The sequence below is a fragment of the Lissotriton vulgaris genome, chromosome 8 (genome assembly GCF_964263255.1).
Source record: "Lissotriton vulgaris chromosome 8, aLisVul1.2, whole genome shotgun sequence".
NCBI lineage: Eukaryota > Metazoa > Chordata > Amphibia > Caudata > Salamandridae > Lissotriton > Lissotriton vulgaris.
In genome coordinates this window covers 1,183,907,058-1,183,921,864 of record NC_141696.1, presented here as the reverse complement: position 1 = coordinate 1,183,921,864, position 14,807 = coordinate 1,183,907,058, and the positions used below count along the sequence as shown (strand labels likewise).

At 45.9% G+C, this 14,807-nt stretch overlaps 1 protein-coding gene across 1 annotated transcript in view; it reads right to left on the bottom strand.

Moving 5' to 3' along the window:
• The window catches only part of VPS36 (vacuolar protein sorting 36 homolog), a 262,064-nt gene that overhangs the window by 9,929 nt on the left and 237,328 nt on the right, over nucleotides 1-14,807 (bottom strand). The window contains exon 11 of the mRNA XM_086935046.1: nucleotides 9,056-9,120. Within this exon, the coding sequence (XP_086791172.1) occupies nucleotides 9,056-9,120 (65 nt within the window). The remainder of the gene's footprint in view (nucleotides 1-9,055; nucleotides 9,121-14,807) is intronic.

Genomic DNA, 14,807 nt, shown 5'->3' with positions numbered 1-14,807 from the left:
TCAAATGTCAGCAATGTGATTCTTTAACACCTCTTAAAAGGCAAGAAATGCATCGCACCCTGAGGCCTCTTGGGCAAAATGTCAGAGACTTTATTATGGGCATTAACTTCTTGGGTATATGGTGGCTTTGCATTGTAAGTGGAACAAGCCAACTTCATAAGTACACTGTGTGAACAGTAGATCTCGGACAGTGTGGAAGGCGCAACCATAGTCACCACATTGTCTGGTGAAGTACCGAGGGCACTTGCATCTTGAAGCTCATGCATAGTGTGGACAGGCTCATCAATGTGCACGGTAGGAATGTGCTGTATCTTTAGAATGGGCCCCCAATCACCAAATCCAGAGTGGTGTCAAAACGGTTAGACGCATGAGCTTTCTGTATAAGGATAACAATCCTTGGACCGGATTTCGCCAGGTCAAGCGTCGTGGACATCAGCAATAGCATCAACGCAGCCACAGATCACCCTGTGAACCACCAGGATCATCCACAGTGCCTCAGACCAGCTGCCCGACAGTGCAGCCTCTGCTCCCTGTGCCTTACCTGCTACCAAGAATATTCCTCCATGAGCTTCTCACCAGTGAAACTACACTTCAACAAAAAAAGAGAGGTCAGGTCAGTTTAAGAACTGCCACAAAACTGGAGCAAAGTTTAGAAGAATAACGCACTCACTCAAATTGAGTAGGAAGGCCCTCACACACCGACCTAGTCAGTGTCATGCTTCATCACTGGGCCCCACCAAAGAGGCCGAGTGCCTCTCTGGTGTGCTGCGACGCCAGAAAGACTGCGGAGCTGGTTGTGTGAGAAGGGCGTGATGTGAAAATAACTACAATTAAAAGTGCCTAAGAGGGTATCGAATTTTTATTTTTTATTTTAATGAGTGATCCCTAAAGGTGAGTAGTATTTATGTGTCTGAATTTACATGCCAAGTTTTTAGGATTGGTTAAATTCAGCTAAATACAACAAAGTCAGTCAACATGTTTCTGCCATACGGGTGGTTTCAATTTACCAAGGCATTCATCAGGACTATACCCCGGCGGCATGGACTCTCTAATCGTCCACCCTAACCTGGGGGCGTGAAAGTGAAAATAAAAAGGTGAAAAAAGTGCTTAAAAAATTAGAAGAGCGGGTAGCTCATTCTAAAGAAAAAGAACTCCAAATTCAGGAGTGTCTCAGCACCTGTAGAGTGAAAATACACAGACAGACATACACAGACATACATATAATTAATATACGCCATTGCGATTGATCATAGTGCTCCATAGATGGTGGCAAACAATGGTGTGCCCACAGTAAACGCTATTTTTAGCACCATCCAAGTAGCCCTGTGGGGATGATAGCGATTAACTCTGGGAAGTGAAGTGCTAGAGGTGTTTAATTAAAACTACTACTGTGGATGTGGGGTTAAAAACACGATATAGGTTCTCCTTAAAGGAGGGATCAATGGACCAAGAGGTCTGTGAACCCCCTAAGATGGTAAATTCTGGTGATATCTCACTTTAAAATAGGGCGCTACTTGCACCATGGGTCTCGGGAGGGGGGTTGGAGCGCACCTGGCACATCCTGAAAGAAAAGAGGATTAAATGTCATTGCTTCCAAAGCATTTTGGTACTTAGTTCGTTATATCGGGATACCAGTCCTGTGGTTAAAGTACACTCACGCCCTCAGCGCTCACAGCCCGCTCTGAACCTTCAGATTCCTCGAAACCGGACCCCGACGATGGTGAGCGGGGCCGGCGAGTGAGTATAAATGTGTTTTTGCTCTCGGCCGCGTTGTTCCGGGTGGGCGTGTCTCGCCCAAAACGAGGCCTGAAACGCACACGCCCACGTTGATGAGACACGGCCCGTTTTCAAAGCGAGGCTTGGAAGCGGGAGCCTATCAGTGCCCGGCCAAGGTGATAGCCGGTAGGCTTCAGTAATTGCAGACTGTAATTGTAGCGAAGACTACGGGGGTATTGAATGGAAAGGAGGTGTGCTGCAAATGCTGTTATGCTATCTCTGCAGGGATTCCTTCTGCATTTTAGCGCTGGGAAAGAAAATATATATCAAGGCAATGGGTGCTCTGTGCAAGTTTGTGGCACTGTGTGCGCTGAGTAATTAATGCATTGCCTCAGCAGGGTTTGTCCTGCTTATGTTTATTTACGCTGAGTTGGAAAGCGAGGGTTAGGTATTCAAAGGATAGAGTGTACTTGAGTAAGGGAAAACAAAGAAAGAAAACACACATGCATTTAGGTATTAAGCACATGTTATTCGAATTCATAGTAATGATTTAAGAACCCCAGTACATGGGTTCATGACAGGACAGTATTCCACGGGATGTCATCGTTGAGGCCATTGATGTTAGTGCCTAAACGATACACCCAGCGCTGTTCTTTTTCGAACAGTCTGTTTTGTACATTTCTTGTGCCATTAATTGCTTCAATAATGGTCCATCTCATGTCATTAGTAGTGTGGTTATTATCCAAGAAATGGCGGCTCAATTTGGTTGTTGCCTTTTTACACCTCACATTGCTCCGGTGTTCGCAGATGCGCTGTTTGATCTTACGTGTAGTCATGTCCACGTAGCGGAGCTGGCAAGGACAGGTGATCAGATAGACCACATTTGTTGAGTTGCAGTTGGTATGTTCTCGTTGAGTCCACACTCTTCCTGCTTCCAGTGACAGTGTTTTAGTTGCTTCTGTTAAATGGCAGACGCTGCAGTCAGAGCAGGGATAATGCCCGGTGATTTTTGGCAAACCCCATGCTGCAGTCACTGTGGGCATCGCGTTTGGTGGTTTTTCTTTTGGGCGAGTGTGGACCAATGCGTCTCGCAAACTACGTCCTTTTTTAAAAGAAAATAGGGGTTTTTCCCAATTCTCTTTACAAGATGTCAGAATATTCCAATGTTTATTAATACTTTTTTTCATTGGATTAGAGAGGCTGCTATATGTGGTGACACATGTAAGTGGTATTGCATCAGAATTGTTCGTCTTCTCTTCCAAAAGTGCCTCCCTTGGCTGGTTCCTTGCTCTTTTGTATCCCTTGCTCAGGACAGATGCTGGATAGCCTCTGTCTTTTAGTTTTTCTGTGAGGTTGGCGGACTGATCTTTGAAGTCTGAAGTGGTACTGCAATTCCTCCTTAGTCTCAGATATTGCCCGTAAGGAAGGTTTTCCTTCAAAGGGCGAGGATGAAAACTGCTGAATTCAAGGAGGTTATTTTTTGCAGTCGGTTTGTTATGGGTGTTGGTAGTGAGTCTAGTTCCATTCACAGAAATGACCACATCCAGGAAGACAATGTCTGTTTTGCTTATAGTATTGGTAAACCTCAGATTGTGGTCTAAGGTGTTGATCCATGCTAGAAAGTTCTCAAGGTCACTGTTGTTGCCTGTCCAGATGAGCAAGACATCGTCTATATAGCGCTTCCATAGAAGCATCGATGATGAAAAAACTGCATTAGGTGGCAAAATGTGTTTGGCCTCAAAGTCAGCTACATACAACCCGGCCACACTAGGGGCAAAAGTACTGCCCATAGATGTACCTGAGCACTAAAATTCAGGAGGAATCCCTGCAGAGATAGCATAACAGCATTTGCAGCACACCTCCTTTCCATTCAATACCCCCGTAGTCTTCGCTACAATTACAGTCTGCAATTACTGAAGCCTACCGGCTATCACCTTGGCCGGGCAATGATAGGCTCCCGCTTCCAAGCCTCGCTTTGGAAACCGGCCGCGTCTCATCAACGTGGGCGTGTGCGTTTCAGGCCTCGTTTTGGGCGAGACACGCCCACCCGGAACAACGCGCCCGAGAGCAAAAACACATTTATACTCACTCGCCGGCCCCGCTCACCATCGTCGGGGTCCGGTTTCGAGGCAATCTGAAGGTTCAGAGCGGGCTGTGAGCGCTGAGGGCGTGAGTGTACTTTAACCACAGGACTGGTATCCCGATATAACGAGCTAAGTACCAAAATGCTTTGGAAGCAATGACATTTAATCCTCTTTTCTTTCAGGATGTGCCAGGTGCGCTCCAACCCCCCTCCCGAGACCCATGGTGCAAGTAGCGCCCTATTTTAAAGTGAGATATCACCAGAATTTAGCATCTTAGGGGGTTCACAGACCTCTTGGTCCACTGATCCCTCCTTTAAGGAGAACCTATATCGTGTTTTTAACCCCACATCTACAGTAGTAGTTTTAATTAAACACCTCTAGCACTTCACTTCCCAGAGTTAATCGCTATCATCCCCACAGGGCTACTTGGATGGTGCTAAAAATAGCGTTTACTGTGGGCACACCATTGTTTGCCACCATCTATGGAGCACTATGATCAATCGCAATGGCGTATATTAATTATATGTATGTCTGTGTATGTCTGTCTGTGTATTTTCACTCTACAGGTGCTGAGACACTCCTGAATTTGGAGTTCTTTTTCTTTAGAATGAGCTACCCGCTTTTCTAATTTTTTAAGCACTTTTTTCACCTTTTTATTTTCACTTTCACGCCCCCAGGTTAGGGTGGACGATTAGAGAGTCCATACCGCCGGGGTATAGTCCTGATGAATGCCTTGGTAAATTGAAACCACCCGTATGGCAGAAACATGTTGACTGACTTTGTTGTATTTAGCTGAATTTAGCTAATCCTAAAACCTTGGCATGTAAATTCAGACACATAAATACTACTCACCTGTGTCTTAGGGGTCACTCATTAAAATAAAAAATAAAATTTCGATACCTTCTTAGGCACTTTTAATTGTAGTTATTTTCACATCACGCCCTTCTCACACAACCAGCTCCGCAGTCTTTCTGGCGTCGCAGCACACCAAAGAGGCACTCGGCCTCTTTGGTGGGACCCAGTGATGAAGCATGACACTGACTAGGTCGGTGTGTGAGGGCCTTCCTACTCAATTTGAGTGAGTGCGTTATTCTTCTAAACTTTGCTCCAGTTTTGTGGCAGTTCTTAAACTGACCTCTCTTTTTTTGTTGAAGTGCATTTAACCGGGGACTGAGAGAGTGTCCTTGAATCTCCCTATCTCTCCCTTTGTTGTAATACACCAGTGAAACTATACAGCATAGAAGTTTTGTTGGACACATCTGGCACCGCTGACCTGGTTCCACATTGTAGACGAAGAAGAGTTAAGACAGTGTAGGTCTGCGGCCGCTTAAACTGCGTTATACTGAACAAAATACATTTAAAATGATGGGGAATGTTTGCCAACGCCCCTCGTGTAATGCCTCAGCTTGTGTTCAGCTCAAGCCCTGATTTGAGAGGCATTTCACAAATGACTCCAGCACCAGTTCAAACTCTCCTAGTGGTCAGGAGAGGAGGCCTGTACATTCCTCAGAGAAATGCCTGTGTCTAAAAGACAAATAAATTCCAAGACTCCACCACATCTTCTTACATGTTTTTAAGTCAAAGGGCTCCTGTGGGAGAACAGGTCCTGGAAATGCAGACAAGTAACTCGCTCCCAGCTCGTTCGGCGTAGGGTGGCACTCAGTTCCACCAAGGTAAGCTTGCTAGAGTTATTAATTTTCTTTCTCCAGAGTGCTGGCCTAACAAATATTTCATAGAAGTACTTCTCAATTGGTTATTCAGCTCAACACCCAATCATAACATAACGCGGTCAAAGATATGAATCAATGAAATTATCTTTCAGATATTGGCCGCAGCTCTTGAAACTTTAAAACTTTTGCTTTAAGGTAAAAAGTAAAAAAGTAAAATGAAACAAACAGGACATACCCAGTGTAATAATAATGCGAAAAATGTTTGAACCTCCAAGCTAGTGGCTGGGATACTGCAGGATAAACAGTATGCTTTAGGAATAGAATCCGTTCGAATAGCATTCTATACAAGTTTTTGTCTTGAGAAACACTTAATGGAGAAGGGAAGGGCAAGGCTCTTCGAAGCACTATTAAGTCTAAACTCCTCATTGTAAATGGCAAATTGGCTAGACAAAACATCCACAGACCCCTCCTAGTCCATGCACAATTAGAGATATCTCAGGAAGAGAACCACTTCCTGCTCTTCCGGAGTAGAGGCCGTGCTGACGTTAGAAAGAGAGGCCTCCTTTAATGCAGGGAGAGGCGCTTTCTCACAGTCACTTGTTGACTTCATACAGAGGCCTTCAGCAGCTCAGACAGAAGCGCCATCTTATAGTCACTTAACGACGAATGAGACGCCTTCTCTAGCAAAGAGAGAAGCGCTATCCCAGAGTCACTTGTCGGTGTTCAAAAGGGAGACATTCAAGAAAATGATCACACACATTTAGCACTACATCACAAGGATGAATTGCAACATTAAAAAAACAAAATGTTAAACCCTCTTTTTGCATATTACCACGAATTACCTCGCAAAACATGTGATTTGGTACTAAACAATACATAATCACATTCTCACCACTTCAATAAAAATAATAATGTCTGTCTATTAATGGAAAAGGGCAGGCATTACAGTTAATTTCCTTGCGACTGACCCCTACACAAGAGTCTACCGAAGACTCAAAAATGTAAAGATTCCTCAGCCTTGGAGGGCGGTCGTAGATAATAAGGGCAGTGGACCCTGAAGACTAATCAAGGTGCACAAACTGAATTCTGTTCAGTTATGATTTCAGAATGGTTCTCTATAGAGTTTCCCATCCAAACATGGGACGTCACGAAGGGTAAAAATATGACAAAATGAGTCAACACGCTGGGCCTGATTACGTGTTGGGAGACTACTGTCCATCCGATTCTGGGTACCATGTTGGGAGCTGGACTAGCACATGTTGTTTCCGGCTGTATTTCAACACAAAAAGTTTTGGATGGAATGGCTGAATTAATTTCAACTACTGGCAATTACTCGGGCCGCAACCCAGTTATGTGTTATTTTATCCACAGTATCGATTTGAGGGGAGCAATATAAGACACCTTTGTTAAAGATATCTGGGGGGTTTACTTTCTGAAAAACACTTGAAGTGGCTGCCCTGGAAGGAGGCCACTCAAATGGGATGGGAAATGATGTGGTCATTCTCAGCATAGGGATCTAAGAATTTGATCCACTTAGATAGAAGTTCTCCTTCATCCACTGATTGGTGTGACTGGAGTATTTAGAGATGGCCGAGTGATTACCATAGCAGTTTCAAGGTGGAAGATAATCTGATTATCATCTGCAACCATTAAAAAAAATAACTGGAATTGTTGCAGAAGTTGTGCTAGAGGGAACATGTATCCGTTGAGCAATGGTGGAGATGAGGAGGAATCCTGTTGTAGTTCATACCAGTCTCCCAGCCTCAGACCGTAAACAGTAACAGTGACTATAAAGGCAAATAGTTGACGACTAAAAATTAAACGCATAGCAATAACAGCCAAAAGGCCTAAACAACCCTAACGCAGCATGAAATATCACTGGAATACTAGCTGTGAATATAGTTTGGAAATTCAATTCTTTAGTACTGAAACATCAGCTCAATCATCAAATTACATTTTGGCACCCCCAAAAAAACAGTATTTCAGTTTTGGAAATCAACCACATTACAGTCCAACATCAACTTGCCATGTTTCTGTAAATATACTCCTGTTGCCCTTAAAATGTCTGCTTGTCATTATTTTCAATATAAACCCTGTATCCATACAAAAAATCTAATATTTTCCGAAAATACACTGCTTATATCCTCAAACATCCCCATTTTTCATCAAATGTTTACTACTGACATACAAGGCCAGCTACTGTCTCGTATGCAGATCTGTCAGTATCACATGAAATATGTGCCAATTATACCCCAAGGATACCCTCAAGGTGACAGTAAAGGCTACGGGATGACTGGAGTGGCCACTAGATGCCAAGGGTTATCACATTATGTCTGGGATGTTCATTTTCTGCAAGGGATGTCGAACGTCTGCCGCTAGGGAAGAGAAAAATAACTAGAGAGACCAACGCACATCAAAGATACCCAGATCATGCCAGAGAGCTCCAGTGTGCCTAGGATGCTTCCAGATATCAGGGATGATGCAACCATCATTGCTCAAACAAACATGTTACTCTCTGTCAATAACAAAGAAAAATCTAGAAATACGTGTTTAGAGACGAACGCACTGACTGCATCCACACTTGGCAAACACTCATCAAGTTCTACGTAAATTAAAGTGATTGTATTCATGCACTGCATGCACCGAAATGCATCTGGGACATCTAGTGCTGCTATGCCAAGCAGTGTTCTACCCTCCCCCTTGATGATGGCTCCTAGATGCTAGCAATGTAATGCCAGGGATCATCGCCTTAAGGCCATGATCCCTACCTTCTAACAGAAGTGGCCACAAGAAATAAAAGATGAGATGACTTCCCAATACCTGTAATGTCCTCCTTATGCCAGAGAATCCCCTGTGTGTATCAAATGTACCATCAAATTCTACGGATAGGATGCCCACCAGATCCCAGGTATGGGATGCTCAGCATACGCCAGCCAGGGTGGTGTATCTTTATGTTAGTGGTACCAACCAGATGCCAGGGATAGGATGATGACCTCACGCCAGCAATGTGATGTCCCATCTATGCCTGTGGTCCTACATTACGGCAGGAACCTCTCCCCCTTATTAATACAAGCAGTAGCCACCAAATGCTAGGGGGGCTTACTTTACATGTCACAGATACTCATCTTCGCCAGCACTTACGGCACAGATCAATTGAGACCACAAGATGTCTCAAAAGTACAGCACACCTCCAAACACCTACATTTATGATGTTTGTGCTGTAACATTAAAAAAACAAAAATACAGATGGCATGTACCCAAATTAAACATCTGTGATTTAATTAAATGAATGTTCTGCACATTTCATTTTTTCATTTAGAGGTAATAACAAGGACTCAGCAAAACAATCTGCAAATAAATGATTTCCAAATTCTCAGTCTTCGAAAAAGTGCTGATCAAAGGTTTCCCGGAGGAAGCAGAAGCCACACTTGTGCAATGCTCTATGACGGTAATTATTTTTCCTGGTATTTGCCTCTAGTTTATCTCCAGGAAGGAAAGGGACATTAGAACTCCTCCCTTCTCAAAATACTACTTACCCTACACACAACTGTCCTCTTTCTTAGCCAATGAGTTCACACCGCTTACCTTATGGGCAACTTCAGAGAGTCAAGCATCCTGCAAGCATTCACCAAATCCTCCGGAGAGAGCAACTACAAAGAAATGTGGAAGAGATAAAGAGACTGGTACACATTTTATCAAGTGACATGCAGCACAAAATGTAATCTTCATGAAGTGGAGCACAAACAACAGGGACCTTTATACAAACTTTTTAAGTGAACTTTTTACATCCCACACATCAAAAACTGAACTCAGTAAACGGTATAAATAGCCAACTCAATTATATCCGTTAAGCCGGCAAAGGACTGGGTGGGCCTTGCTGGACAGCACCTGGAATTCTGGACGATGCATTCAGATATCAGCAGCGAGTGATCAAACTAATCTCTATTACCAGCACAGCACAATATAATACCAAACAATGTTGTTAGTCTTGGAAGGGGCTCATTAATGTTATGTTATGTTATGTTAAATGGGACTTTTATAGCGCAACGGCTACTCCAAAGGAGTGTCCCGGCGCTTTTGTGCTCCAGACCAAAGAAAGAGCTGGAAAACATAACAGTAAAAAGAGCAGGGGCCTAAAAGGAGTTGCAAACATCATCCTAAAGTCTCCTGTTGCCTTGGGCAACAAGGATTCTCTCCCACCTCCAAAGGAGAGGACCCTTGTAGAGCAGTAGGGTCTCCTTGCCGAAAAATCATATTTTGTAAAATACTCAAAGTGAGAAGCACTACAGACCTGACTGGCTGCAAAAGAAAATGAGCAGCGTGTCACTGACCGGACAAAGCACCCCCTGAAGATGGTTATCTAATGCCCCATTCTTTCTTTTTTAGACCAATTGGAGTAGGAGTTGAACATGGCCAGTAGCAGGCCATGCCAGAAGACGCAATGCAAACATGCTGAGAAAATTGATAACTCTGGACAGCACTTGGCTCCACAAGCACATTTGATCACCAGCTGCTGGTAACGGAGTCTCTCTCGATTCAGTTGGGTACCTCGCTGTACAGAGGGCAGGTATCACATTCCACCAGGATCCAGCATAATCAACCTGTCCTAGAAGAAGTCCCAGTCTGTACACCTCCAATCTTTTGTAGAAAGTGAATAACTACTCCTGCATACTTCTCCACCAACCCTAGAGGGAGCACAAAGGCATTTAAAGCCACGTGGCTACCAACTGAGGGGATAGTCTGCCACCCGTCTGCATACTCCACTGAACGAGAAGACGCCACAAGGCACAGCACTATCTTGTTAACAGGAGATATATCAACATAAGAAGTCACAACCAGTTTCCAACGAAGTTTCACAAGATATGCAACATCACACATTTTTTAGCCGGCTTACACACAGAATAAGATTCCTTTACCATGTACAATGAACATTACAATAGAATACACTTGATGAAACAGAGTTACCTGTGAATGAATGGAATCAAGACTGAGACCCTAGTGATCACAGGCTCCAACTATCATTAACATTTGCATGATTGGCAAACGTTGGGGTGCTGACCTGCTAACATGGGGAGCAAAGGCAAAGTTGTAATTCAAAAGAAGGTTATCACTGTTAATGCTAAGGCAAAGAGTGTGACCATGCAGCTCTCTCTTCTCCAGAACATTTTCCTACTCCTACACATCATCCACACAACTGAACTAACAACAGCCCACATCCTGGCACACTCTACTACTGCAACATCATCTAGTCTGTCCTCCCTAAGAAATACACCGGAGGCTCCAAATATCAGGAGGCCAGAATGTGCCTAACCTTCGCATTCAAGATCAAGTCGAAACCAGCCATAAACGTGTACACTGGCTTGAGTGAGACACAGGTGGGATGGCCGTACGTTCTCCCACAGCTCTGCTCCGCAGCATATTTTTCCCCTGGTGTGAGAGGAATGACGAGAGCAATTGCAGACTGATGAGGTCCAATTGGCGTCTGCAACAGTGAGTAGAGGGGTGTACAAGGGGCATGGTGAGAACGATCTGAGTGGCGGCCGCAGGAAGCCAAGAGGAGGATAACCGGGTCATCGGATAGCCAACATCTGACACCAGGCTCCCGCAAGCTTCGCCCAAGGCGTTCCACAGCCCTGCGATAACTAAGACAGGGGAACCTGGAGAAGAACCTGGAGCAGAGCCTGGAGCGTTGCACGGAGCAGAGGTGAGGCTCACCTAAGGCATAGGTGGTGGACGTGGTCCAAATGCTGGACGCTGTGCGCTACGCCAGTCCTAATCCTGAAACAGCCCTAAACAGACACAGCACTACAGAGGGGGCGGGCCTGCCAGCCCATCAGTCTTTCAGTTCCATCAGCCCGTCTGCTGCCCACCCATCGGCCCACACAAATGTTGGGGCTGGGGAAATGAGGCATCACCTGTCCTACTAACAGGACATCTTACCTCACCAGAGAGCTTTAGGGGAGGAGAATATAGGTTGCTGGCACCTGCTTTCCACTTAGCATAACAGAATCTGCAAGCAGCACCATCACAGACCTCCCCAAGGATGTCAGGGAGAATGAGGGACCAATCCCCACAAAACCCGAGAGGAAAAATCCCAAGAGGTTGTAGACAGCACAAACCCAACCACAATCAATGCCAGGATCGCCAATAATTGAAATGGGGACAGACATGGAGGACACACTAAGCAGAAATGTAGTTGAGGTCAAAGCCAAAAAGAGACTCACTCGCTTTTTTCAGCTAAAATATATTAGAAATTCTGCTTTCTGAAAGATGCAGGCTCCACTCTCTTCTCAAACAACAGCAGGCATCCAGGCCTGCAGTCGCCTCTACAGCTGTGAGAGGCAGGCAGCCAAGCGAGGGGGGCTTCCACTAAGCCTCCCCCTGCTGAAGCTAAGCCGGAAGGGGGGACGAGGCCCAGGTCTGTCACTGTCATGGGGCCTTTATCCCTCAGACAAAGTGAGTCGGCTCTCAAGCAAACAGAGGCCATGGTTCCAGAGGAAAGGCCGTCTGTCCAAAACCACAGGCAGGGACCAGGCTGTGCCAGCGAGGCTTGCCAACTCCCCATAACATCAGCTTGGGGAACTGATTACTGCACCCTGGCGGACCAAAGCAGGGGTTTAGTTGCATGCAGCACGCCAGAGGGCAAAAGCCAGAGGGCTCCAGAACTGCCAACTAAATGAGTCCCTAATTATAATCCAGGAGGACAATTCGATCAATCTGGGAACTGAGGAATAATACCCCAGATTAGATCCTTCAATAGACCTGAAGGCCCAATCACCTCAGATTACACCATCAACTAACAACAACAAATTATGTCACTCCGCTCCGGAGCACCAAGAGCATCAGGAGAGAGTGCAAGGGATGGTCTTGTATCTTGGCACACAGAAATAGGAAGACATGTTGGGTTCATACCCGCAGGACCCACCCAGGGGCACCAAATAAGCAGATGAGCCGCAAGGCGCACTACAGACCCCAAATTGGACTGTGAAGATGGGGACAACCTTGGCTGGGGAGATCGAATGCATACGGATATCGCATGGGCCTCTCCATAATACTATGCAGCTCTTGGTGGAGGCTCTCCAGTATCAATCAGACAAAATGGACATTCAGCTGATATTGCTCAACACTCTGGCAGTCTTCTTTGCTGGCACTGATGGAAAGCTAGGGTACTTGAACTCACTCCTCAAAAGGGCACAGTCAGGCTCACTTGAGGCGCAACTAAGCTGCAGGTGCGGTCCGATCGTGGACATATTATCCTCTCTCCACTCTATGCTCAGCAACCATAGAACTTTAAAAAAGAGCCCAGTGGTACCTGTGGCCAATCACCTTCAGAAGAGCACTTCCATATTGAGCACCAACCCGCATCAGTCACTTCAACAAGCTTTCAGCTGCAAAATCTCAATAGATCGCTGGGGGAACCTCCCCTATCAGACCTTTCGGATCTTATTTCCGAAGGAGACCCAACTCTGGAAGGCTCCCTGAGAACAAAAAGAAATGCAAGGCAAAGGCAGAGCCAAAGGAGGAAAGGATGGAACAAAAAGACCATCCTAAATCATACAGGCATTTACCCTTTCTTCAGGCCTCCACCTGGAAAATCAGCGGACATACCCTCAGACCCGGACATTCATCCACCGGATACAGCAGTATGCATTAGACAAACCTCTACTGAAGAGTCCCTCCCTTATCGAATCACAGGTGTGAGGGGAAGCTAGGCTGGAAACTGTGGAAGCACCATCTAAAGAGCACAAATGTACCAATTCCTGTTAGCCAAACCTATTCCGAAGAGCCCCCCCCCCCCCCACCAAACCTTTTGGGGGGGGGGGGGGGGGGGAGGGAGAGAGCTCGGCCTGAAGCTGTGGGAGCATCATCACTCAAGAGCATGAGTATCACACCAGAGAAGCCCGGGGTGCACATAGGGCAACTCCCTGGAAGCACCACTGACCCCCACAGCAGGGGCACATCTTCAGCCACCGCCCCTCCTTGGCCTGCTAAGGAGGGAAGCGCAACCAAAAAAATAGCCTCAGATAAAGTGACATCAGTGAGGATGGCTGGCCCTGCAACGAGCTCGCCGATGCCTGGATTGCAACTAATCGCCTTCTTACACCAACATCTGGCATTCTAGCCTCAGACGCAGCACCACAAATAACTATTTGTGGGAAGCAGGCACCATAAACTTGGAACTTCTGAGAATGCCATTATATCACTCGATCAAACAGGATTCTCCTGAACATCAGACACGAAAACTAACATCTTGGCCATGTCACTCCTTATCTACATGGCAAAATTCTCCAAGCTGCCATTTCATCTCAGTTTCGTTTACTTCAGGGCAGCCTTCGACCATGTAGCCCAGGGCAGGCTCTGCAGTAAGCTGGCCCACTGGAACATTCCGCAGACCCTGCTGGGCTAGCTATTAATGCTCCTGGACTAGGTAATAATGCTCCACGCGGATAAATAGATGCAGGTGAAGCTGGGTGCAGGAACACACCTCTCCCGGTGTATACCAAAAAGCAAAGGGCTGAAGCAGGGGTGCATCCTGGCTCCCACTTCATTCAACATTTTTATGACTGGCCTGATGAAGGCACTAAATGCCTGCAACTCCCATGACCCTGGGCTAGGGGGCTCGGCATTGTCCAGCTTCCTCTATGCTGACGATGTGGTCCTGGTTAGTCAAACTCAGGTGGGCCTACAACACTCTCTCAACACAATGCAGGAATACTCTGCTGAGAATGGCTTGAACGTCAGCTTTGGCAAGGCACGCAATATGGGTATTAATAACTACAGGAAAGGGCACCATTCTGATACTGGGGTAAGACACAAATCAAGACCGCAACAGAATATAAAAATGTTGGGGTAATCGTCGACAAAGAGGGCCACTTTTGCGCATCAGAAGGAGGCAATTGGCAGTGACACTAAAGAATTTAACATCAAAACTGACAGGGCCAATGCTGTCCCCCCTCCTCCAGGTAATCTAGGCCAAACTTTTACCAACAATAACATGTGACAGCGAACTCCTGTTCCTGGACAGGGAAGGAACATCTTTAATCTGCTGGGCAATAACAGGAAGGCAGGCCCCTGCACTCTAAACTACTATCTATGGCAGGAGCTGCAACAGAGAGACACATCGCCCACCAGAGCTTACCTTCAAGAATCCCTAACTAACACCGGATGACCCACCTCTGATAAGGCTCCGCCAGCCGTACAGTTTTCAAAAAATCAGCATGGAAATTAATAAAGCTCCTTTCGCTAGTGGAAGACGGGGCTGCCTTTTCAGGCAGAGCTCATGCCTGGATGTCACTAACTAGCTACGGCTCACTTGCCCCACAAAAATATTTTAGCT